This window comes from Alternaria rosae (genome assembly GCF_020736505.1).
Source record: "Alternaria rosae strain MPI-PUGE-AT-0040 chromosome Unknown BKA58scaffold_3, whole genome shotgun sequence".
Taxonomy (NCBI): Eukaryota; Fungi; Ascomycota; class Dothideomycetes; order Pleosporales; family Pleosporaceae; genus Alternaria; species Alternaria rosae.
Window position 1 is genome coordinate 504,187 of NW_025763572.1, and position 24,452 is coordinate 528,638.

Consider the following 24,452-nt stretch of genomic DNA (forward strand, 5'->3'; position numbering starts at 1 on the left):
TAAGATGTTCGGACACCGAACGTACGCGCGTCCACATGGAGCACCCACTCATCGAACATCATCGCTACTGGCTTGCTGACAACGAAGCAAATTTACCTGAGGTCTCGGTCAACCAAAGGTTTTCAATTGATAGTTCTATGTCTTCTTATGCTAGGTCTCTGGATGCAACTCGAACGCCGCCATTACCGCACCATATTGATGTGTTGTTCTCGATCGCTTCGACTATCTTCCCATTCTTTGTTCACGGTGCAGATGCTAGTTTGAGGGTGAGCTTGAACCATCGCTAATGTGTCATTCTCTTATCAGAACCAAACAGAACACTGGAAAACCAAGCAGAACCATAGGCAAAGCTAATCGAGGAGAGGGCACTAATCGATCAACATCCAACATCCAACAACCAACGTCGCACAAAGAGTCATCGTACACCAACGTAGCTTGAGCCAAGTCCTACGCATTCTCGTGCGCCGCGAAAGACCATCTGGCGGACCTGGGTTTTCTCCCCACCGCGAAATGCCGCATCAAACCTGATGTTAAGGTCAATGCTTCAATAACAGCGTTTGCTTCGATCACGTGCGACCAATGCAAACGCACGGCGGCGCATGCTGACAGTCGCGACATCTGCGTGCATTTTACTCAAAGCCTCCTCACATCATCCCATCATGGCTTTTAATCGCGCTCGAGTGCCTGACCCGGCATCTCCCATCCACCCTCTTGCGATTAAGCCTCTCTTCGACAAGCTCCCAAATCATGACAAGCTCTACGCTCACTATCTCTCGAAAGCAGCCTGGGCGGGTACCCGCATCATCTTCCGCCAAACATCCGAGGAGTCTGAAGACATCTTTGATCTTATCATGAAGACCTATCTTGCGTGCGAGGGCAAATGGAGCTTGCTGGTAGAAGCATGTGCGCTGACCGACGCTGAAATCAAGGCTTTCTCGAGCTACGCAGGACTGTTTCTATACTATCTTAGAAACTTCTATGTAAGTTGCAGAAGCTGTAAGCGTGGGAGGGACTCTGTGCTACCTTTTTAAGGCGAGGGAGGCCAGAAGTTCGTGCCAGACCTTTGCAAAGAGTCGCTTAGTGAGATCATGCGATACGCTGGCATACCAGAACCAGCCGCTGGAAGCCTCATTGAGAGCATGACTGCAAGAACCCCGCATGGCATAGGGTACCCTAACGATACCACTGCATCGAGCTACTACCTGGGCGATCGCATCACCCGCGAGGAGATCGAGGAAGTTCAGCAATTTATGCAGGACAAAGGCACCAAGTCTGAGAACACGAGGGTATGAAAGAAAATCCAAGATGGCAACACAGTCTACCAAGTTCTCCAGGCCTCCAGTGAGTCTCCCGGTCAGAAGCCTACTACGACAGGACGACATCCTGGCTCGAAAGTTCGAATAGTGAGAGGAGATCATCAGCGTGAGATGTCTAATATCTGCAAGCAGTAAGTCTATCATCATCTTGCTATTATCCAATCATAGACGACGGCATCAAGATTGCAGCAAGACTAACGAACTACCACAGTCTCAAGAGCGCCAAAACGTACGCACAGAGTACCGATCGGGAGCTGATGCTTGATTACTACATACTCAGCTTTGAGCAAGGAAGCCTTACTGCGTATCGACAAGGCCAGGAGTTCTGGGCCAAAGACGTCTCCCCATCCATCGAACACATCCTCGGCTTCGTAGAATCCTATCGCGACCCTCATGGCGCGCGAGCGGAATGGGAAGGTGTAGTGTGTATCGCCAATCCGGAAGAGACGAAGAAGATGGAAGCCCCCAAGGCCAGTGCTGGGAGATTTTGCACATCTCTACCCTGGGTGACATCGGAGAATGCGGGCAAGGGCTTATTCGAGAAGGATGTGGTTGTCATACCGCATTGCGCTATTGTGCATGGTGTGTGCTGGCGCTATCCGTGCATAATCTCATGCTAACGTCGATGATGCAGCTCTAACAGTCTGCTGCCCGTATGTTTGGGAAGCGTCGAATCTCCCCAACGTAAGTCCTCTGAACTGTCATCCACACCTCAATAATCTAGTCACTCACCTCTAACTGCTCAGTACAACGACATTCGCGAAAACCACGGCTCAAAGAACATTATCATCGTCAACCGAATGAGCGCGAACCGTAACTCCCCCGGCGCATCCATCTACCTTCAGCCCTCAGACCGCGACCTCTACCGTCAGGACCTCCGCACCATCCGCTTCGTAGCAACAGTCATCCACGAACTCCTCGGTCACGGCACGGGAAAACTCCTAAGCGAAACAGGCCCCGATATCTTCAACTTCGATGTCACAAACCCGCCAATTGACCCCCTGATGGGCCAAGAGGTGGCTTCCTGGTACCACCTCAACGAAACATATTGGAGCATATTTGAAGATACTGCCCATTCAGTTGAATAGTGTAGGGCTATACTCATGTCAGCGTACCTCATAGACAACAAAGACATTCTCGGAATCTTCGTGTACGATGGAAAGAGTACATTGACGGCCGATGACTTGTTCTACCTTTCGTACCTGCACCTCGGTGTAGAAGGCCTACGCTCTCTAGAACACTACAACCCAGATACAAAGAAACTGACCCAAGCGCATAGCCAAGGCTACTTCGCTATCTTCAAACACCTCCTCACGGAAGGAAACGGCGTTCTCACGGTCCACCACGACGCAAACACATCCGGCCTACACGTCACCGTAGACCGTACCAAGATCATATCTGATGGAAAACCTGCGCTGGGCCGCATGATGTTTTATTTTGCATATCTGGCGGTGCACAGCGAATGCCGAGGTATATAGACCGTTCTATGAGAGCTTAACGAGTGTAGAGGGGGTATATGAGGCGTGGAGAAGCGTTGTTGCGACGAGGCCGGCGCGGAGGGCGAAGTTCGTGCAGGGGAACATTTTTTTTGGTGGGTGGGGAGGTAGTGTGCAAAGAGTATGAGGAAAGTGATGAGGGAATCATTAGGTCGTGGGCTGAGAGGGCGGTTTAGAGGAGGATTTTCGTGGAGGGATGTTTAAAGTGGGAAAATAGCTGATCCTGACCTTGACTTCATGCTGAGTAGTGCTGTGTCTGGCAGCCACGTTGCTTTATGCTTGCGAGTTCCTACCAAATCGAGTTTGCCGAGAATAATAGAGAGAAACGATATTACAATCTTTGAAGTATGTAAGAATGTTGATCTAGATATCATTGATTGAAAGGTATTCCGTGCCTCGCTCTTCAGTCTTGTCGATGGGGAAGCCGTCATAACACCACAGGCAATTCTTAACGACTGCTTATATTTCAAGGAGAGTACCTTTCAGGTAGAACGTTAGTCCCCACCGAGGCATTCGACATACATCCTTCATGTGATCTCCCACCATTGACGCTACACCCCTGGTAGGTGGATCAGTCGTGTTGTCTTTGCTAAACTCAACCTCCTGTTCAATAGTTGTAATCCCCGGGACTGTTTCGCAGAGGATTGCCAGCGGGGCCTCCCTTATGCTTCGTGATATCCGCGATGGGTGAGCGGATAGCAAAACGAGATTTGCCAGCGGCCAGTACCAAGGTATCTTTGTCGACTTCAAGTAGGGCCTGGCGGTTGTTCATAAAGCTTATTCGTGTGACCGTTTCTTCTGCAAAGTCTTCTACGCGACGACGATCTTGCTGGTCGCATCTTGAATCCTCGAAGATCATTGGCACTTTGATGTGAAGCTTGAGTTCTAGCCAATGAACTAGTTCGAAGGCAAGAAGGATAAGGTATTTTTCCAGACCACGGTCGTCGCGACGAAGGCTATCTGGACCATCTTCGCTCTCGCTGCCGTCCAGTTCGCCGAATCCAAAGCAAATGACCTTGTTGAGGTTGGCAGCTGGGAACTTTGCTGGCTACTTCTCGTCCAAGGTGCCCAGGAAGTTGTTGCGTACCAAGCTCTCTTTCCATGCGATGTTTACCTTTGTGTCTACTTTTAACAAACTGTCGATAGGCCTATCAGATCGATCGCGAGCCAGGCGAGGCAAGATATACATGTTGATCTTGGCGTCCAGGAGGTATGGAAAGCGGGTCAGGCGCAACGGCAACTCAGCGTGGTCCGGCCCTGCGGCAGACCAAAAAGCGAAATCGAGAGGCGTAAAGAAGTAGACGTCCTGCGTGCCGCAGGAACGCAGCATTACCGGTTGCAAGTTCCCATCCATATCCATCAATCTGCACGCATTGATTCCTTCTGCCAACGACACAAACTGCTTCGCATTGTACTCGACGACTTTCTCCGTATGGAAAGTTTGGTCTTCAAGCACTCTGTCCAAGTCGCCCAGCTCTTGACAGATTTTGGCATCCTCTGCGGCATCTTCTTGTACCCGTGCCTGTTCCTTTGCGCTTGACATGGCTGACGCGGTGGCGATATGTAACGCTTGTGAAAGTGTCGAGAGGTAAATAGCTGCTAGAAGCAAGGATGCCTTGCAGTAGTCATGAGTGCGTGTCAATTCCCGCGAGCTTTTATACTTCGCCATGACTCTTTAGTATGCGCATTCGGACTCTTGTCATGTTGTACAGTCAGTGCGCGTGAGTCAGTACATTCGCCTGCAGCACAGTTGCCAGCTGCACTTTTGTGCGACGTTGGAAGGTATGAAGTCCGAGCTGATCGTAAGTGTGACTCAGTATAGCTTGTCAGTCCTCGAGAGAAAGGTGTGTATTGACGTTCATTTCTTCCACTTCCTCCAAGCATCTACAAACCCAGTCTCCTCCGCCGCCTCGTCGCGACCGCTCAAGCCACCAGCTCCTTCACCCAAACCTCCCAGATTAACAAGCGGCACCATACTAGGCCGTCCATGCGCGCACATAAACGGAAAGACACAGCCTGCCAAATTCCTCACTAAAGCCTTACAGTCATCAATACTGAGCTCATCGTTGAACATGATAGCGGAGCGACAAGCACGAGAATTGATGAGATCAACGAGACCAGGTGGACAGGTAGCTAGGCGTCTGACCCAGTCGGAAGGGTCGTTTGCTGATGAGCTAGATGGTGTGGACAGAGGGGGAAAGTGTGGATCCTCTGCGTACTTCCAGACTGTTGAGCGCAGAAAAGCGATCAGGACTTTGGGGTCGGCTTTGCATCTTTCGGATATACCGGTTGGAAGACTCATAACGGACAAGATATACTTCTCCTTGTCGGCAGTGCTGGAAAGAGATGAAGACGTTGTTGTCTGGAGGACATTGTAGAGAATACCCCACGCTGCGAATCTGGCGGCATGCGTTGTGAAGTGCGTTTGTTCCTGCGGCGAGATTGCAAACTGGGTTGGCTTATCCAGAACGACGGAAGCTACCTGTGCCTTATGACCGAGCTTCGACTGATAACCTTCTTCACCTTGTGACGGACTGCACAGCTGGCTCAGGAGCGACTCTACCTGCACACGCTCGTCTGCTGCATGCTGGTCAATCAACACAAGGAGCCCCACTCGCGCATCTTCTACCCGTGTTGAGTCTTGCATCTTGACAAGGATAAACTTCTTGTCGACCTGCCCAATGACTTGAGCGTCTTGCAGCCCTTCTTTTGACAGTCTACTAGGGCCGCTCGATGAAGTTTGGTTGAAAGCTCTGTCGATATCGATGCGAGAACAGCCATGTCTAGACTGATGGTGTCTGTGGTCGACCTCATCTTCGTGCAACACAGCTTGTTGTATACGCTTCTCACTTGGCTTGAAGACTGGGTTCTCCCACGTGTCTAGTACAGCATCAAGCCAGGGTGTCTTGCCAACCACAGCAGTCGAAGCCCGTGTCGGTAATCGCATTGACCTATTTGATATGTTCTGGGATATCGAATTCGAGAGTGTAGCTGAGTCGGTACTTGGTCGCGCGCGAGCGTCAGGTACCACACAACCTGTTCTAGCGTTCAGTAGATGCGTCTTCTTAGTCGTTGGATCCGTCCACAAGATGGCGTCGTCGTTCTCCTTATCATCGGTTTCCAGGTTCTCTGCAAGCAGCGAAACGTCGTCGCGCTGTTCTTGTCCGCTCAGAGCACCTTGAGCTAGCGGCGCTACGTCAAAGTGGGCGAAAGCTTCGGGGTTTGCGCCAAGTGAAGTATCAAATGCGGTCTTGGACTTCGGCACATTCAATACGCTGCTGAAGAACTCGGGCTTGCCACTCTTGATGCGTGACCACTCTGCAAAAGCCCCAGAGCGGGACCTGTCGACCAACTCGCGTGACGCTATCTTGTCTGGACGCTTCCTCTTGAGAGACTGTGACGAAGTTGAGCTTTGCTTTGGTGTTACCGAGCGCACTCTTGCATCGTATCCTCGGAAAGCCATGTTAGTTGTGGGACTGTCCGTGGATGGCGTGTTGACAGCAGCGTACTCAGCAGTACTAGAAGCAGTACCAGGCCGTTCGCGCTTCTTGCGAGGTTGCCGGGGTCTGAAGTGATGGACCGACAACCATTGAGTCACCATTTCACTCAGGACCTCCATCACGTTTTGTAGGTTCGCTTCATCTCCGATAAACTGATCTTCGGAAACGCTTCTTCTGCGAGCCTCCTTCAACGAGATGCGAATGTGAAACATGGGATATCTGTCGACGTCTTTGCGTGCTTTGAGTTGTTTGTTTGTGTAGCCATCCTGCTTGAAGCGCTTGTCTGTCTGTCGTCGGACTTTCTCCTGCTCATCGACTTCGGCATTTTCCTCGATGGTACCAAAGCTGGACAATGCGAAGAGGCGATTTATTGCATCAAAAAGTTCGTTGTGACCGGCCTCCGCAGAAAGCGGTCTTATGCCCAGCGAGATGAACTGTACATGCTTGCTGGGTGCTGGAGTTAGTGATATAGCGCCTTTGATGGAGATGGCAGACGTGGAAGCCGACGCTGGTACCCACGACGCCCACTCATCGATGGCGATGTAGTTGGCCTGGGTCAATACGTTGAGGAGAGAAGAGAGGTGTTGTGCAGATCGTAGCTTCGCAATCTCACTTTCTTTTCTTTTCGTGGCTGCTTCCGAGCCGGGTATGCCGAGATTGAGAATCAGCCTGTTGTCGCCGTCCCGTATACGAATAGCGACCGGACGCTGCCAACTAAGCAAGAGACTCGTTACGTCCCTCTTCAACCCACCCCAGAGTCTGTCGTGTTCGGCTCTTTGCTCTGAGATTATCGCGCGCTGCTTCACGCGCACGGGCATGTTGCCGAACAAGTTCCGCACGGTGACGCGGGTGCCATGCCTGCCTGATATCTCGTGATGCGCCGACGCCGGAAGTTGCCTTTCCACGGCCTTGGATTGGTGGAACGTTATCGCGTTATGTGAACGGTGTTGGTAGTGGTGCGAGGAGATGGTCAGGAGTGACATAGCAGCGAGGGACGCGAGGAAGGTGCCATTGCGGCCAAGGACAGGTTCGGTCGCATGGTACTTGGACGTGCCTGTCGCCGTCAATTATTCATCTACATGTCTGTCGGCGTGTACACATACAGTAGAGCTTGCCCAGGCCTCCTTCCTCGCGAAACTCGAGGGGAGATACGCCGAGACCGTCATCTTCTACCGAGCATCCGCCGCGCGCGAAGTCAATCGCGGCCTCTACCTTGGTCGCTTTCGCATCCAAAGAATTCTTCAGGAGCTCCAGCACAACTCCCGTGAGCGAAACAATTGCCGTCGACGACTTGATTTGGGCGATCACCTCGGCGGGCAGGGGCAGTATGCTTCGCGTGGAAGCATTGGGGATAGCATGTTTGGCGCCAATAGACGTGTTTCGGGTCATGACGTAGTGATGAGTTTGGCGGGCGCCCCCTCAGCCCTCGTTGTTTGATGACCCGTGTTCGATCATGTTAAGGGGTCGCTCCGTGATCAGTGTTGAGTTTGGGTGGGCGATAACATGGAGATCTGCAGAACATACGCAATCGTGTGTCGTGAAGGGAACACGGCGGCTTAGCGCGGCGGGCGGCAGGTGCGCTGGGGAAAAGGGTCAGGGTCCAGCCGGAGATATGAGCAGGAGCGACCAGCAGCTCCTCGCTCTTTCCACATCAGCGCAGCCTCCCCGGCCCCAACCGCGCAACTTAGACTGCCTCAATCGCCTCAGATTACTGATAGCAGCGATACGACTTGCTGTCTCGCCATTCGACAATCGCGCCCCGGCCGCCTGCGCTGGCTTTCACGACGCACACCGCGCTACCGACAGCTGCGTCCCCATTACTCCAGTAGATTCGACGTGGGATCGTCAGACTAAACGTGGCATCCCGCGCCTAACTAGTCCAACGACCTCCTTCACTCACCACCGGCACTCTATATTTGGCAGCCGGCATAATGGCTACGGCCGAAGCCGCGTCGAGACCCCATGGTACGGTGAACTAGTCTTGCACAGCCATTGTCTCAGACAACTACCCAAATTATATCCTCCCTACACCACGCCCGCTCTCCCCTCGACAAGTTATGCTCACCATGCTAACGCGATACAAAGACCGACATGCGCGCAAGCGACCCTTTGCGGGTTGGATGAAGCGCCTGGCCAACCTCAAGCCCTCCTCATCCGACGCCCCAGGCAAGAAGGGCAACACGGTTAAGAAAGGCGCCCCAAAGAACAACCCCTATCCTGAGTCTGGCTACATCAACACCAACGTACCGCCTGCCGACAACTCGTCCGTCACGACCCCAGCCACATTACGATCGCACGACAGCTATACGTCCATAGAGGAGCCCGCGGCCGGACAGCGACAGGCGATAGAGAAGAGCAACAAGTCGACAGCCCCGACGGTAGCCACAGTCCCCGAGACAGTCCACTCGTCACGGTCAAAGGCAGAGACAGGCGGTAGCAACTTTGTCAATGGCGGCAGCACTTTCTCGTCTCCGCATGGCTCAGAGCACTCCCTCACCACCACCCTGACCACCATACAATCGACCGCGCCCTCAAATATCCTCAACCTCGGCCAAGCGCAACCCCAGAACAATGCGACAACCACAAGTACCACTCCCGTACACTTTTCGCACCAATTCCCCACCTCCCCGCCGCCGTCAGCTATTCCGCCGCATCTGGCGCCCCAGCAGCCGCAGCAGCAGCCCAACTCATATCAGGGCGCCACCGCGAACAACATCCTCTCCGATAATGCGTCCATCCTCACACTCGCCTCGTCATCGAAGCGCCGCCGTCGCAACTCCGTAGATACCAATGCCTCCATGCGAGCTTTGGCCCCCTCGTCCCATTACGGCGGCAGTCGCGAATCGCTACCCCTCAGCGTACTATCCGCGAACCCCGACACCATATACTCGCCCTCCAACAGGCCAAGCAACGTCGGTGCTTTTGTAAACGCCGAGCGCGCAAGCGTCTACTCAGCGTCCGGTGTCACAGCCCCGGTCCTGCCCAGCGAGCGCAACAGCTACTACGCGACCAAGCAAGCCGACGGACTCAGCGTACGCAGCGGGCTCCTTGGCCACGGCCGCACTGATAGTATCAGCAGCATGCGCGCCACGCCCACCAGCCCGCTCGCCAGCCCCCGCGAAAACCCCATGGGTCCCGCCCGCATCAGCCGGAAGAGCTCAGAGTGGAAAGACGCGAGAGAAGCGAGCGACGAGGACGAGGCGCCTGCAAGTCCGATCGTCGAAGAGCACGAGGATAAGCCGACACCGAATGCTCAGACCTGAGTCCCAACGAAGGAAGCCGCACGAGTACAAAGTTATGATAACCGAGATACCAATACTGGCGTTGGTGGGATTGGAATGGGGCTGTGTCACGATATTCGGATTAATAGGGCAGTACGGGATACGGCTACTGGTACTGGTGACTCTTGAATGAAAGGAGGATGGCGTTAGTATGGGGTTGAGCTGGATGGGTGGGTTTGTGGTATTTTGGCTTCTTAATCTTATACCCTAGTATCGAATGGAGCTTTTTCTTTCTTTGCGATTGTGAGTGCACCATTTTGAGTTTGAGTGTTTTGATTCGGGGAGGTGCGACTAAGCTATGTGAGGTGAGATGTGAGATTAGTCATTTTGATCACTCCTTCTACGTTGAGGCCAAACAGCACGGCACAGTGAATGTGCAATATACAACGCACATGGACGAATTTGTAAACAACCAGGTCTAGCACTCGACATCAGAGTACTGACCTACACAGTGTAGGAGCAGACATGCTACTAGAGTGTCTACTCCGTCCGTTCTATCCTAGTCCACCCGGATCGCCCTAGGACTGCTTTCGCGGGTCACATCTCCACCTGCGAAAATTCCCGGGCTTTTCTTCGCAGCCATTATTTCTTTGCATTTTGTTGGCAAGCCTTCTTCTCCTTTTCAGATGCATGAAGATGATAGTCGCACGCGTTCAGCTTTATGTCTGTGCACTCTTGTCCCTTCAGCTCATCTTGCCTGAGCATGACAGCTAGAAGGAACTCCTGCGGTAATTGCGGCCATAGCAGCTTCTCTTCCTCGTCATCGTCCTCGATCTCCCATATAACGCACTGCAGCTCGACTGCCAGATCGATAAGTGGGCTACCTTTCGGTAAATTGTCGTAGATCCAGATAACTACCTCGTACGCCAAGCTACTGTGGTCGCCGGATTCCACAACAAATCTGTTCACGAATGTATTGTGTGCAAGACGATGGAACACCGGTGCAAGAAATCGATCACCGAAGACGGAAGCCATTAAGAGAAGCTTGGAGGCACTCTTCCGTTCAGGAAGGGAATTACCGCATGTGGCATCTGGTACTGCGATCTCCAGGAGTGACTTCGAGCCTGTCGGTAGCTTTTTCGCGTAGAGCCAGTGCACGAAAAGGTTGAACACCTTGACTTCGACGTCTTCCAGTGTTACGCCTTCCTCAAACTCTTTCCAGCGTCCATTGAAAGCGGCTCGGAAGTACTCCGAATGATAGCATATGACGTCTTTGTGGACAATGTAGCGTTTCTTTTTGGGACCGATGAAGACGGTAACGATCTCGCCTTGGGCAGCAGCTCTATCCGTACTGTTAGGAACTGCGATAGCTGGGGTTACAGTGAGTGAACTACTTACCCAAGCGCGGGTGCGGCTTGAGGTACTTCCGGCTTGTCCGCCATAGCGCCGATGGATTTGTGTGATCGTGGTGGGTGTAAAGGGAGAAGAGAGATAAGGTGGGAGGAAGCGTCGGTGCAGACTCCTCGCGGCTTGGTCAAATCTTGGAAGTGAAGGTGAGCCTGTAGCGAACACTAGTCCAGAAATCATCCTAGCGTATCTCGGTTTCTCTCATTCCCTGTGAAATTACGAAGTGCTTTTGGGAATACGTTGTGTGGTGTGAAGCATCTTCGAGAGGGGATGAGGTAGCGTGTAGGACTTCAAGTAGGACGCGGTGTTGTTAAGCGAGTTCATGAGGTGTTTATATGGCTACATAGGTTTCTGACTGATTGATACAAGGCTGTGAGAAGGCTTGAGTACCTCCTGGGTCTGGTGAGGTTGTTGATTTCGTCGTGAGAGAGGTCGATATAGCCGTCTCGCACTGCTCGATTGTCCGTGATATTGATCTCGGAATGGCTCCGAAGTACCGTCTGATACTGTATCTGAGCCATCCCAAACCATGTTAGAGTACCATCTCGATTACCTCCTGACTTCTCGAATGCCCTGTGCGGCGAGGAGTCAAATATGACTCTCGCATGTGAAGGAGTCAACACCACAGTCGCAACACCGTATATGACTCTTGTGAACGTGAATCAACGCTGTGACTGTGTGTACGTATAAGAGCAAAATGTCGTGGTCGAAATGCACCCATACTCAAATCCCTTTCGCCGACAATTACCCAACCACAAAGATATCGTTACATGGTTCCGTCAATCCAATCTATCATCGATCTTCTTGCCCAGTGCAAAGAGCGATACCAAGACGGGTCTGATCTGGCACCAAGCATCGAAGATCCAATTCAAAAATTGCGAGGAGATGCGGAGAAGATCATGAGTGCTCTCGAAACCAACAAAAGTCGTCAAGACGCCGGGCTTCAGCTCCAGAAACTCCACGGCTGCGCGACGACTTTGCGCCATACCGATGCTGAAGAGAAGGCTACCGCGGCGCTAAAAGCCTTTCAGACAGCGTTGGCGAGGGCCTCAACATGTTGGAGCGTGGAGGTAAATAATCAGGAGAGATAGGAAGGACATGACGCAACACTCATCGCCATGTTGGTAATCGCGCTATATGAGAAACCTCAAATTATCTTGATCGTTTGCTGTATCACACCATCAAACCATCCCGCTACTTGTACACCTGACATCTGTGACATAATACCAACGCGATGGAATGTATTACACTGACCATTCACAGGGCTAAGAACGAGGACACATCGACTCTGCACGCATGGATCCAGAAAGCGCATGACGAGAAGTGCATGCAACTCGCTCCAACCCTGAGTACACACATCATATGTTTCGTCGGGCTCTATCTCGATGCCGTACTCGCTGGGTATATCTTCAGTCGGAAGAGGCTGCTCCTCATCATGTGTGGCGTAAATTGAGTACTCGTTGCGCATCAGCCATTTTATCTTCCGAATTGGCCCTTTTGCCCATATGTGCCCATTCTCAACCTGGCCCCAACACGACTTGACGTATGAGATTTGTACGTCGAGAATAATCGATGTAAATTCGTATGCGTGATTCCAGTGGCGCAGCTGGAAGTCAATTTGTCCGTCCGTAGAGGCCCACGACCACGTCGGTGCAATATATGTCGCAGGACGCGGGCCGCAAAGCGTACAAGTCCAGAGCAACGCATGCGGCAGGTGTATGTTCCATATCCCAGCGATATATTGGACGTCCCCATCTATCTTACTCCTCCAGTCTAACCATACACTTTGTGCCATTCCAGAAAGGGCTATGAGTTTATCGCTTAGATTAGATAGATCACACCGCGTGTACTCAGTGACGAGAGCCTCCCACGTCATCTGCATTTGTGCTGCAACCGATCGACTAGCAATATCGAAGATGCGAGGATGGACTATGGCTTCAGTAAAGGAATAGGTACGTATCTTCTCTTATGTCGCTTTAGGTAGGATATCCGTTCTGCCTATCACATCTTGTGGGACGCCCTCCGGAAATGTTTCGCAGTAATTTGCTGTACAGCATTCCCAAAACAACTGCTTTCTTCCGAAGTGCAGTACGCGGCTAGCAAGAAAACGTTCCTGGAAGATCCAAGCGCGGTCGAAGGTATATGTCCTAGCACACAGGTTTGTGTAGAAGTCCCCAGGTACAAGATACCAATTACGGCAGAGCAGATTTTGGGTGTCTCGCTTACATTCATCGCTTAAAGAAGCCGGACATCGTGGGAATGGGCAAATATCTTGGGTGTTCCTGTCAAAGTAAAGTCCTTTGCTAGCCTCTGAAGCACCAGCTGCAGAGAGACACAACGCCGAGTTGCGGTAAACTTGGCACATCATGTTTGACTCCTCTCTCTAATCGTCGAGCGAGTCCTGAATGATACAGAGACTGTCTATCCAAAGGTAACGGAGCCCGAGTTCCTTGCAGAAGTCGATTGCATCGCGGAAGGTTTTCGGTAAAAGGGCCGGATCGATGCCCTTACGGAATGAGCCGTAGTTGTCACGAAGCAGCCTAATGATGGGCAAGGAGCCCCAGCAGTGACCAAGGCACGCATACCCTCCATCGAGTAGGCGGGCTTTGGTCTCGATCAGCACGGGTTCCAACTTTCGAGGCTGGATCTCTAGCAGGCGTGTAGGATACCAGCATGGATTGGATTTATCCATACATGTATCGTGCCTTGCAGTGCACAATGCAAGCCACTTGCGTGCCAGTGTCGAAGCTCTTAAAAGGCTTGAGTGAGGCGGTACTTCAACGGTCATTTGGTCAAGCATGTCTAAATGATCAGCTGTGTCTCATAACACTTCAGCGTCGTACTTGCACGGAGTCAACAACGTGAAGTGCAAGCTGTCGAGGAAGATCATCCGACTATTGCCAGACATAGTAGCTTTGAGATAGAATTGGAGCTCAGCACTCTTCATAACATCTTCTCCTTCTCTCGCCTTTGTCGCAGCAACGTAACATGTAATGGGATGGAGCTCAAATTTCCCCTCGCACACGAACTCTGACAGCTTTATAAGCAATCTGGCGCAGATGTAACATTTTGCTTGTTGTGAGTAATACAAGTCAAGGAACGACTCGGAGTGATTGCGATAGGCCGTATGCGGTATCTCTGCATTAGTCGTCGTTCGATAGAAAACTGGGCGTATCGCCTGGCAGAACTTGCAGAAGTGCATTGGCCTGATGCGAAAATGAGACTGCCGATGTGAACGCTTGACTGTGGTTAGGGTAGTGACTTCCCAGTGGCACTTGGCGGAATTAGATTGGAGAGGACACGCTTCCTGCTGATCCGACGAGATCTGTCACGCTGAGGCGACTGGAGAGAGTATCGTGAGGGAGATGTACAAAGGCAATGACGCACTCCGTGAGCGGGGCTGAGGTACCATGCACGAGTGTGGCACAGTGGCACTACGTCGGACTTTGTGGAGTCATCCAGCAAGAGCGGTTACGGAATTCTCCAATCATGTTTGCGTCCGCATCGTCTCCACCAGTTAGATGTTGCTGCAGCTGAAGTCGCTCGGCGCTTCCTCGTCGTGCAATATGGTCATTCGATACCTTGGTGACCTTGGAACAACATCAACACCATGTGACTACCCGCAAGCCGAGAGTGGTCATGTGTATCCGTGTCTTGGAGACACAATGATCATTTCTGCCCTGTAATTTTTTGGACGGGTATGACCTCTGCTGGCGCAAAATATACGTTGGGCGTAGTACCCTCATCTCTTCGAAAGTATCTCGGGGGCTTCGGCATGGGATAGGGTGTATGAACGTTTGTGAACATGTCGGAAGGAAGAGGCGGCAATAGAAAAAAAGTCGATATCGAGGTGCTTGGTAGCGGAGATCTGTAGGATTGGTGCTGCGATGCTAGCCGGGTGGTCAAGGGAACGCTGGGATGGAGCAACAGGATAATAAGATGGTAGTCATGCCTCCGCTAAGTGCATCGGAGGATCCATACAAAAGATCATGGTCGCTAATACAACTCACCTCGGTGTCACTCCCACGAATGCACAAAAGCCTGCAATACCGCGACCTGAGGTCTTTCAAACATTGCGTTCTGAACAACCAGATCGCATCACCGGTCTCTCTAAACTCTCAAGACTTCCGTCGCCCCGTTTATATCGGCGAAAGAAGCGACACGCTGCCATACGTCGCACTAGATTCTCATGTAACAGAGGAGCTAGGCTAGTCGCAGCAACAACGCGCCCAGTCGGTCGTTCGTGAACGGACAAGATCGAACTTTGTTAAGCAGTTGACATCTTCGTTCCTGCATACGCGGCTGAGCTCCAACTCTCTGTACATTAGCGATGAGCTAAGGGAAGGACTTTGCGCGAAGAAGCTTTTGCCCAGTGGATAAGGTATTGTCCACGCGGCGTGGCAGATGGGAGTAGAACAACAATTGGCGACTACCTTCAATTGCAGTTTTCGGATCTTTGGTTGGCTGATTCGAAAGTCCCATCCACTGAGCATATGGTATGTCTCGCGACGCGATTTGACGTGCGGGAGATGAAATGGAAAGCATAGGATAATGAGGGCGACGGTGTTCGCGTTCTGGCCCGCAAACCGCGCGGCGATACGCGCCCGGGTACTTCCAGGGCTGGACACCTGCATCCAGGGGCTCTCGCGCTAATATAGGGGAGGATTAGCGCGCTTGGCAACCCATGTTTTCCGCCCTGGATGCGTGCGTCACCTCAACAACCTCCAGGGCTCAAAGTTCGTTTTCCAGAACTGACACGGCTTCGAGTCCGCTTCAACGCACACGTGTCTCTGCTTGACAGAGACTTCCGTCCTCACAAGACCATCACCGACTATTGAAATCGCCATCTCCAGCGTAGTCTGGGTTAGCTGGCATAATACCTAGCTCATTAACGTTGCACATCAACCACGACGCGAACATGTCGCTTCTGTGGTATGGAATGCAACTCCCGACCCCGCGTTGTGCTGGTAGATCGGAAAACGGTGCCCGTACCTGCGTATGTACCCCGCCACAGCATCCATTCTAGCGTTCGCTACCCCGCCACGCTATCGGAGAACATGTGGAAGAGAAGTGTGACCGCTCAGTGATTCACTGGTGACTTATAGGTGTGAGTCTTCCAAAAGGAGCTGGCGATGCTTCTCCGAGCGACCTATCAGTATCCTACACCGTAAGGGTATTTGACGATCCTTCCAAGCGATGTATACTTAACGGACGCATCTATTATCGGCTTGTAGCATATCGTTTCAGTCAATATCCTGCATTCATATCTTCATTTTTTCGCATGATGTCTACACAGGTCTCTAGTCTGCATCTCCTCTCCTACGTAACAATCCCGAACATCATCCTCACATTCGTTGCATATATTACCATCACATGCAGTTACCAGATTATCTACTATCGATACTTCCACCCGCTACGACACTTCCCGGGTCCCTTCTGGGCCAGCGTGACGCGGCTATGGATCGCCTATCACAACATCAAAGCTGATGAATGCGAGGTCGAACTCGCACTACACCGCAAATATGGCCCCATTCTTCGTGTCACGCCAACCCTACTTTTGGTCTCCGATGCGACAAAGCTCCCTGAAGTGTACAACCGTCAATCGAACAAGTCAAATCATTACATCACCGGCAGCTTCGGCAAGACCGAGAGTCTGTTCAATATGCGGGAACACAAGCACCACGCGCACTTTCGCAAGATCGCTGCTGGCCCATATAGTTTCAGCAACGTCAGGAAGATGGAAGGGCTAGTGGATGATCGCATCCAGCAGTGGACTGACAAGCTGGAGGAAGTCTTCGGCGATAGCAGTAGATTTGACTTTGCGCCCTGGGTATGCTTCGCACTATCGTTATGCCGGCGATCAGGGGCACTGACAGTTTATGTAGGCAGTATATATGGCATATGACATCATATCGGAGATTGGCTTTGGCGCACCCATCGGATTCATCGAGAGCGGCTCCGATATCGACGGCTTGATCAAAGGCTTCCACGATGGTCTACTTCCTTTTGGTCTAATGGCTCGGCTCTGGCCATTCACACAATGGGCGAAAGGCACATGGTTCGGCGAGAAATATCTCGTGGCGAAGCCCGAGGACGACTCTGGTATTGGCACGCTGATGCGTTTCCGTGACAAGCTCATTGCCAAGCGAATCCAAGATATCGAAGCTGGTAAAGTCGACAGAGTCGATCTGCTACAGACTTTTCTCGACGCAAGGACGGAAGACGGTGCGCCGCTGGATTTGGACTACATCAAAGCTGAAATCCTTCTCGTATTGCTCGCTGGCGCTGATACGACAGGCACTGCATTCCAGGCGATGATTGCGTACATTACCTCTGATGCTCAAGTATACGCGAAGTTGATGGAAGAGTTAGATCGCGTCACTCGCGAGGGCAAGTTGAGCCCCATGCCGCAGTATGACGAAGTGTTGGAGCATTGTCCATACTACGTTGCTTGTGTCAAAGAAAGCATGCGGTAGGTTATGATAATCCTTTCCACTGTTACTCCTATGTACTGACGAATACAGCCTCTGTCCTTCCGCTCCGAACATCTTCCCTCGTGTAGTGGGTGCGTCAGGGATGCACCTGCATGGCCGCTACGCGCCGCCCGGTACCGAAATAACCTGCAACCCCTGGCTCGTGCACCGCGACGAGAAGATCTATGGTGAAGATGCCTGTGATTTTCGTCCAGGAAGGTGGCTCGAAAGCGAAGAGAAAGCAAAGGAGTACAACAAATATAACATGGGCTTCGGATATGGTGCAAGAGTCTGCCTTGGAAAGGATATCGCGCTCATGGAGTTGTACAAGGCTCCGTTGCAATTCTTCAGGACGTTCAAGATTGAGATCGACGAAAGCCGGAAAGGCAATTTTGTAGTCAAAGGTGGTGTAGGATTCTGGGAGGACATGTGGATCGGTATCAAGCGGCGGAAGACGGCGTCGTGATACAATAGATCGAGATGGCCGTTAAGTGTATGCTAGTCAGTATTCAGCGCTGAAGTCCTCAAATCTAACTGATGAATGGTGCAATGGTGCGTGTTGACGCAATGACGAGCTGGTGATCTAGACCATCCCGCTCCGGCCTCGTCACGTGTTGGCGCGATGAGTTACCGCTAGCGGGAGCTTGGCGAAACAACTCGAAACGACCGCAATTACGCTACCCATTCTACGGTCCGCGCCTCAGCAACCCAACCACTCGCAGCTCTCACCTGGCCTCCAGACAGGCGCATCGGTCCCCGCACTGGGGTGCACTGCAAATGTTTCCGAGATGATCCTCGATTGGCGCCGTCTTCTTGGTCCAGGCCTCAGGCCCCAGCGGAAATGGCTTGTTTCATTGCCCGCCTGGTTATATAGGAGAGCGACTCCAACATGACGACGACCTGCTACCGCCCTCACGATCATTCGCATCGATTACATTCTTTTTACCGTCTCTCACAGACACACTGACCTGGTTCGCTGGTCGTTCACTCTTTATTTCTTGTTTGATCATCTGCTAGCATCATGATGCACTCTGCTTTCTTTTTCTCCCTGCTTGCCGGCACGGCCGTTGCTCAGTATGGCGATAACAGTTACAACGCCCCTGCTGGAGGCTCGAAGCCTGCTCCCTCCGTTACAGCACCTGCTGGGTACGGTTCGCCCGTTCCAAACCCGATTGCGTCCCTGGTGCCCATAGTACCCATCGTCTCTGTTATTACATCCGCCCTCGGAGCTATACCCTCAGGGTTCATTCCCGACAATGATCTGCCCAACCCTTTCAAGTCCATCTACATTCCCGCGTCCCAGCTATTCAACCCTGCTATTGCACCTGCTTTCACAGAGACTGCTGCGGTCCCTCTTCTGTCCCTCCTGCCGGTCTACTCGAGCACACCCAGCTCGTCCGTTGTCGAGCCTACCGGCTCTGCTGAATACCCGGTAGCGACTCCTCCCGTCGAGACTTCCAAGCCTGCAACCTCTACGACTTGCACCGAGAGCAAGGCCCAAAGCACCCGCGTTCCCCTTGACGCTACTGCTTCATCGGCTGTGCCTCAGAAGCCTACTGGCACAAGCTCGGCAGCTACCTCTACCGTTGCGACACCCAAACCCGCAACCTCCACATCTTGCACCAAGAGCAAGGCTCAGAGCACTCGCGTACCCCTTGACGCTACTGCTTCGTCGCCTCTTCCCCAGCGTCCTACCGGAACAGGCTCAGCAGCAGCCTACCCCACCGGAACCGGCATGCGTCCCTCTGGTACCCCTCGCCCAGACTACTTCCACAACGGCAGCCGTCCCCAAGGCGGCTTCGGCTGGGGCCGCCCAAGGCCTTCTGGAAAGTGGCCTCACGCCTACCCCAAGCCTACCCATGCTGCTCATCGCCCCACCAAGCCTTCTGCTGCCATGGGCTACGGAGGTGTCAAGGCCAGCAGCACGCCTTGCACTTTGGAGACCAGGGTCAGACCCAAGGCTACCCCTGCCCCTGCTTACTAGAGACCAAATACAACTTGAAGGTATCGCTTCCTGAACAATAATTATGTAAACGTAGTTCATGTATATACCTTATTATCCACAGACCTCCGAGTGGGGTAATACAGCACATGCAGTTGATAGGCTATGCGCCTAATGCGGTTTTCATTGCCCGCTTTGGTGTCCCACGTAACTTTGACTGAATTGAAGCTCCTTCACTGTTCGTTCTCAGCAGCACAATCAGTCTAGTGGGCTTGGCGAGCAAACGCCCTCTCTTTCACTTCTCTCACACACTCGCAAATTTGCTCATCTGCTTTTGCTATTGACAGCTGATCCAAATTTGCTCGCACATCTCTAGCAATCCCTCGACTCATTTCGCGCACCCGCGGCGATGGCGGAACATACAAAACTCATCACGATCGATCCCAACGGCGACACCCTGCTCAAGCTTAAGGACATCCGCTGGGAGCTACCGGAATGGATCGACGAAGCCACTCGTTTCGCGCCGCCAGTCGACGTCGCCGAGCCCGTGCTTGAAGATACTGCGGCGCAAGTTGCGGACGAGAGCGCCCAGCGCAAGCACCCCGAGGAAGTACACTTCTTGGTGTCATCACGTCAGCTGCGCCTTGTATCTACCTACTTCGACACCATGTTCAAGAGAAACTTCGCCGAGAGCGTCGCCGATTCCACGGATGGGAAATACCATATCTGGGCCACTGAGTGGAACCCCGAGGCTCTCGAACGTCTCATGAACATTGCGCATGCTCGAAGCACTGGCTTACGAGACCATGTCAACCTCGACGAACTGGCAGAGATGGTTTTGATAGTTGATTACTACGATATGCACGAGGCACCATATACTCATGTCAAGAGATGCTTTACTCGAATCGGCAACGGCATTCGTTCACTCGCATCCAATAATACCCTTGGTAGCGACGTGATTAAGTGGATGTTCTTATCGTACGTGTTCCAACAAGATCGTATCTTGGAAAGAGCAACAGAATTGGCGAAGAAACACAGCAAAGGGCCCCTGCAAGATCTGGGATTGCCATTAGGCAACATTCCAGGTAAGACTGCACATTGCCCCATCATACATGGCCTAGCTAATGTACACTAGAAAAACTGGAAGAGCACCGGCAGCAAGCAAGCTATCAAGGCGATCGTCGACCAGTTGGACAGTTTAATTCAACGTCTTGGCAAAGGTGAAGAGTGCTGTTACTTTACTTGCCGGGCTTCCCTCCTTGGCTCCTTGATATTGCTCAAGCAATCTGGTGGACTGTCGTCAGCGGTAGGAGGCACTATCTCACCGCCTTACTACGGCACAAGTCTCCAGGAAGCCTGTGCTGCTGTACAGGCTATGACAGTCAAGAAACACACCTCTGGTATCTATGGCGGAACAGATTCTGCATATACGCCCATAGGAGCATGCCAGAGATGCGACTTCGGGGGTTTGTTTGATCGGATCATGAAGAAGGTCGACGAGGATCTAGCGTACAAGCTCGATCCTGGTCCCTCCAAAGTTGTCAATTCCTCGAAATAAGGGTTCAGAGAAGACATTCGAGGCACCTATGTCCAGGCAATGCAGCGTGAGATGACTATGTACCAGACGGCGATGGAAGGGTAGTGGAGCATAGACAATCGATACAGCATCTGAGGGTTTACCCACTGGTGTCATAGTTGGTGTGAGCTTTGAAAGAAGATCTAGAAGTCACTGAGTCAAATCAATTTCATAGCCGAGTAAACAACTTGCCATTGTGAACTACTTGAACTAACGCAATCAGCTGCGACTTCCACCAACAGTAGCTGGTTTTACGCTTCCATGCTCATGTCTCTTAACCCCATCCCCACCCGAACAATGAGGAAATCCTCCCTCCCCCTCCTCCGATCCAACTCCCCTTCCTTCTCCCATCCTCCTACCCCAAAACACTTCCCATACCACACAGACAGCTCAGAATTATAATCCACTTTCTTTGCTTGATCGAAAAAGTCTTCCCGAGCAACTTGAGCAACGTAGATAGGGCTTTCTTCCAATCACGCCTGAAGGGAGTGAGGTGCTGTGTTCCGTCTACATTCTTTGCTGGTAGGATTGCGCGGTAGGCGGCGTCTACATCTATCACGTAGTGGGTGAGGTACATGGAACGTATAAGGCGGAGTAGTGGGGATATGTCCATAGTGGATGGCACGACGGTTCATCAGATAAGCGTATCAATACGGATAGCCTGGTTGGAGAACTCAATACACTGAGCTTTGCCAAGTATGGAACATGAGAAAGAGTGGCATGCGAAGCGTTCAGCATTGCTGGCCACGCGCATGTTAATGCATCCACCACAATATACGTGAACATTTGTCCGCCAACAGAAGAAGTGCGCACACAGTATTCCGTCTCCATCTACCACCCCAACGTCCGATCTCTACGTCTTCGCATCAAAAACAACGAATACCCAACATCTCCCCCCAGTCTACCGACCTCCCAGCAATATTCTATCCAAATCATGTCCTAGGACTTATTATCATGGTCCATGCCGATGTTTGTAATACCCTCGGACCTGGATTCCATTTCGTTTGCTGTGGTTCCTACTGCATCAGACGTACGATTGGAAGAACCGGGGTGGGCGCAGCTGTTGGTGCAACGTCAGTACACTGGGACAATCAAAACAGTTTCTCCGATGCTGTTTCAGGCCATGCTCCCGGCAAGGAGCAGAGCTTCTCACTCACTACCATCTGGGACGGGCTTGGTCGACACGACTAGGCCTACGCCGTTTTGAGCGTTGCTTTGGGTGTTATCCCGGGTGCCGTTCTGAGTACCATTCTGTGTCCCGTTTTGAGTGCTGTTCCGTGTGCCGTTGGACTTTTCAGTTTCGAGGCTAGTCTCTGCGATCCAGGCGTCGACGTCGTTCAAGGCCTTGAGAGGGTCGCCGCGGCAGCCTTGGAGGTAGTTCTGCACTTGTGCTGGAGAAACTGCAGGTCTTGTTAGCACGAATCTTGAGCCAACAAGAGTGAAGTACTTACATGTATTAGTAGGCATCTTATCGGCGAACTCAGTCGCCCAGTCCTCAATCTGTGCCATGGTAAACTCCGCATCATGAGCTAGAGCTGATCGACCGATTAAGCGCTTGAAGATGCTCTTGCCTGCACCAGGGTCCATGTTGCCAAAGTAGATTTTCTTGTCAATGCGACCGGGACGCGTCAAAGCCGCATCAAGCGTATCGGGGGCATTGGAGGTCATGATCAATAGTCTTCCTTCTTGAGAGGCGTTTCCGTCAATGGCGTTCAACAAGCCACTCAGCGTTACTGTGTTACTTCTACGGCCCACAGGGTAATCCCGAGTCCGAAGTTTTGGCAGAGGACCAATGCCACCTGGAATACTGGCGACGTCACCTAGAGTTTCATCGGCTTGCGCATGTGCTCCTGGTAGGGCAGGCGGCGGTGTTTGTTCGCGACCAATACCAGCAGAGTCGATATCTTCCAAAACTACTATACACTTTCGTGGAAGCCCTAGGAATAAGCGGTGAAGTGTTCCGTCATTGATGCTACCGGTGGAGAGGTTGATGTGATAAATGTCGCAACCAAGGTGACCCGCCAATGCCGCGCTGAACGAGCTCTTGCCAGTGCCCGGGGGGCCATGAAAGAGATATCCGCGCCGATACGGAATACCACAGTCTGCGAAGAATGACCGCGATTCCTCGCTGTAGTAGTATTCTGCGTCTCTGACCAGATCAGATTTGGTGGTTTCGTCCATGTCTATAGTGTCGAGCTTTCGAATGGCTTTGGAGACCGACTGCCAACCGTTACCGTATGGATCTGTGCGGTCTCCCGCGAAGTATACCGTTGTAGTACCCGTGAGGTTGTTGAGTCGGAACTCGCGGCAGAGACTAGTGAACTCCTTAAGTGGCTTGAGACTCCAACCGAGGGTCATGATAGTGAGAGAGTTTTGAAGCTGGCCACTGTCATCGAGCAAGTTACCAGTCATACCACTATTGGTCCGATAGCCAGGACCACCTCGGCGAGAGAATAGGTAAGGTCGAAACCCGACCCAAAACAGTCGTGTACCGATTGGCGGAAGACACAAAACCTCATCGTCAGCTTTTTCGGATGCCAGTCTCGGATTATGAGCGGCCATCATGCGGCGATGAAATTCGTCATTAGGATCCTGTGTGCCCCCTGTGACCAGCATAGCACTCCTCGTGTGGCTGTTGAGTATCACCTCCGAGCCCATCCACGCCAGAACCTCTCTAGCAACTGGATCGGTCTCTGGGATGGTGACTTGAACAGTAAAGGCCCATGTAAAGAAATCCTTTAGATGCTTGTACGCGGGACGAATAGCTTGGTAGAGACCGATGAGTGCGAGTAGCTTTTCGAGATCGCCGATGCCGCTTGGCCGGAGTCGATACAGTAGACGCTGAATGACCTCTAAGATGGGGAACTGTCCAGTCGCAGAGCGTTTGAGATGATGCGGGATGAGTCCCGGGGTGTCCAGACGCTCGGGCCATAGCTGGTCACTCATCCCTGGTGGAACCATGAGCTCGTATCGCGGTTCAGACATTGAGGCTGGCAGGCGAGACCGATGTTACTTTGTAAGTTTGCGTGAGCAGGCCGTGAGCACAGTATTCAGAGGCGTGAAGATGTTTTGGAAAGATGAAGGAAGTAATAATCTCCAAGTTCTGGAGATTGTCGTGTATGTGCTACACGCCGTGGGTAGGCATCGTTAGACAACCGTGGATGAGTTGAAATTATAATGGAGTTTCAAGAAAGAGTGAAAGCAATGCGATGATGCGCGGAAGAGGCAAGTCGAACAAACAGCGGCGCGGTCATGGAAGCGACGGCCTGGACGTTGGAGCTCGAGGCTGGACGGCCTGAACGGCAAGTTTGCGCGAGACCGCATGAGGCAAGAGAGGCTGTGGCATGAGCGCGTTGGAGCTAAGCCTAATTGGGACAGGTGGGCTGTTTACAGCTGTACGTCATAGGCTAATTATACTAACAGAACTTCTACGTATTTTGCACGAACGTCTTACTCTTCGTCTTTGAACTTTGCAATTACGAAAACTACTCAACGTTCCTCGATTCATCCAAAAATTCACA

At 52.1% G+C, this 24,452-nt stretch overlaps 10 protein-coding genes across 10 annotated transcripts; 5 read left to right on the forward strand and 5 right to left on the reverse strand.

The window, feature by feature from the left end:
* Positions 1–659: 659 nt before the first annotated feature.
* BKA58DRAFT_437189 (dipeptidyl peptidase III) lies at positions 660–2,794 on the forward strand (the record flags this gene model as incomplete). The annotated part of the gene is made up of 7 exons (XM_046173469.1): positions 660–980; positions 1,038–1,286; positions 1,335–1,447; positions 1,528–1,898; positions 1,951–2,000; positions 2,063–2,343; positions 2,410–2,794. The coding sequence occupies 7 exons, from the start codon at positions 660–662 to the stop codon at positions 2,792–2,794; spliced, it is 1,770 nt and encodes a 589-aa protein (XP_046027174.1).
* Positions 2,795–3,419: 625 nt separating this feature from the next.
* BKA58DRAFT_399426 (uncharacterized protein) lies at positions 3,420–4,355 on the reverse strand (the record flags this gene model as incomplete). Its single annotated transcript, XM_046171542.1, has 2 exons — positions 3,420–3,860; positions 3,927–4,355. 2 exons carry the CDS (start codon positions 4,353–4,355, stop codon positions 3,420–3,422), a joined length of 870 nt encoding a protein of 289 aa, XP_046027175.1.
* A 315-nt stretch (positions 4,356–4,670) lies between these two features.
* Positions 4,671–8,242, reverse strand: BKA58DRAFT_409707 (DNA mismatch repair protein; the record flags this gene model as incomplete). Its single annotated transcript, XM_046172162.1, has 3 exons — positions 4,671–7,366; positions 7,416–7,620; positions 8,213–8,242. The coding sequence occupies 3 exons, from the start codon at positions 8,240–8,242 to the stop codon at positions 4,671–4,673; spliced, it is 2,931 nt and encodes a 976-aa protein (XP_046027176.1).
* BKA58DRAFT_379401 (uncharacterized protein) lies at positions 7,949–9,831 on the forward strand. The gene is made up of 2 exons (XM_046169807.1): positions 7,949–8,277; positions 8,398–9,831. The coding sequence occupies exons 1-2, from the start codon at positions 8,244–8,246 to the stop codon at positions 9,573–9,575; spliced, it is 1,212 nt and encodes a 403-aa protein (XP_046027177.1). The 5' UTR covers positions 7,949–8,243; the 3' UTR covers positions 9,576–9,831.
* Positions 9,832–10,175: 344 nt separating this feature from the next.
* BKA58DRAFT_409709 (uncharacterized protein) lies at positions 10,176–10,975 on the reverse strand (the record flags this gene model as incomplete). Its single annotated transcript, XM_046172163.1, has 2 exons — positions 10,176–10,875; positions 10,932–10,975. The coding sequence occupies 2 exons, from the start codon at positions 10,973–10,975 to the stop codon at positions 10,176–10,178; spliced, it is 744 nt and encodes a 247-aa protein (XP_046027178.1).
* A 1,112-nt stretch (positions 10,976–12,087) lies between these two features.
* On the reverse strand, positions 12,088–13,632 carry BKA58DRAFT_427860 (uncharacterized protein; the record flags this gene model as incomplete). Its single annotated transcript, XM_046172994.1, has 3 exons — positions 12,088–12,900; positions 12,946–13,319; positions 13,359–13,632. 3 exons carry the CDS (start codon positions 13,630–13,632, stop codon positions 12,088–12,090), a joined length of 1,461 nt encoding a protein of 486 aa, XP_046027179.1.
* Positions 13,633–16,054: 2,422 nt separating this feature from the next.
* Positions 16,055–17,948, forward strand: BKA58DRAFT_117494 (cytochrome P450). The gene is made up of 3 exons (XM_046164067.1): positions 16,055–16,770; positions 16,826–17,412; positions 17,465–17,948. The coding sequence occupies exons 1-3, from the start codon at positions 16,222–16,224 to the stop codon at positions 17,877–17,879; spliced, it is 1,551 nt and encodes a 516-aa protein (XP_046027180.1). The 5' UTR covers positions 16,055–16,221; the 3' UTR covers positions 17,880–17,948.
* Positions 17,949–18,114: 166 nt separating this feature from the next.
* On the forward strand, positions 18,115–19,559 carry BKA58DRAFT_379406 (uncharacterized protein). Its single transcript, XM_046169808.1, has one exon. The coding sequence runs from the start codon at positions 18,435–18,437 to the stop codon at positions 19,395–19,397; it is 963 nt and encodes a 320-aa protein (XP_046027181.1). The 5' UTR covers positions 18,115–18,434; the 3' UTR covers positions 19,398–19,559.
* A 205-nt stretch (positions 19,560–19,764) lies between these two features.
* On the forward strand, positions 19,765–21,014 carry BKA58DRAFT_454088 (uncharacterized protein; the record flags this gene model as incomplete). Its single annotated transcript, XM_046174499.1, has 2 exons — positions 19,765–20,310; positions 20,491–21,014. The coding sequence occupies 2 exons, from the start codon at positions 19,765–19,767 to the stop codon at positions 20,911–20,913; spliced, it is 969 nt and encodes a 322-aa protein (XP_046027182.1). The 3' UTR covers positions 20,914–21,014.
* Positions 21,015–22,080: 1,066 nt separating this feature from the next.
* Positions 22,081–23,877, reverse strand: BKA58DRAFT_311873 (P-loop containing nucleoside triphosphate hydrolase protein; the record flags this gene model as incomplete). Its single annotated transcript, XM_046167352.1, has 2 exons — positions 22,081–22,331; positions 22,383–23,877. The coding sequence occupies 2 exons, from the start codon at positions 23,875–23,877 to the stop codon at positions 22,081–22,083; spliced, it is 1,746 nt and encodes a 581-aa protein (XP_046027183.1).
* Positions 23,878–24,452: the final 575 nt, after the last annotated feature.

Coding starts and splice junctions, on each gene's coding strand:
- BKA58DRAFT_379406 (XM_046169808.1), top strand. CDS start 18,435: ATGATGCACTCTGCTTTCTTTTTCTCCCTGCTTGCCGGCACGGCCGTT.
- BKA58DRAFT_379401 (XM_046169807.1), top strand. CDS start 8,244: ATGGCTACGGCCGAAGCCGCGTCGAGACCCCATG. Junction 8,278..8,397: donor AGCCGCGTCGAGACCCCATG/GTACGGTGAACT, acceptor CGCGATACAAAG/ACCGACATGCGCGCAAGCGA.
- BKA58DRAFT_117494 (XM_046164067.1), top strand. CDS start 16,222: ATGATGTCTACACAGGTCTCTAGTCTGCATCTCCTCTCCTACGTAACA. Junction 16,771..16,825: donor GATTTGACTTTGCGCCCTGG/GTATGCTTCGCA, acceptor CAGTTTATGTAG/GCAGTATATATGGCATATGA. Junction 17,413..17,464: donor TGTGTCAAAGAAAGCATGCG/GTAGGTTATGAT, acceptor TGACGAATACAG/CCTCTGTCCTTCCGCTCCGA.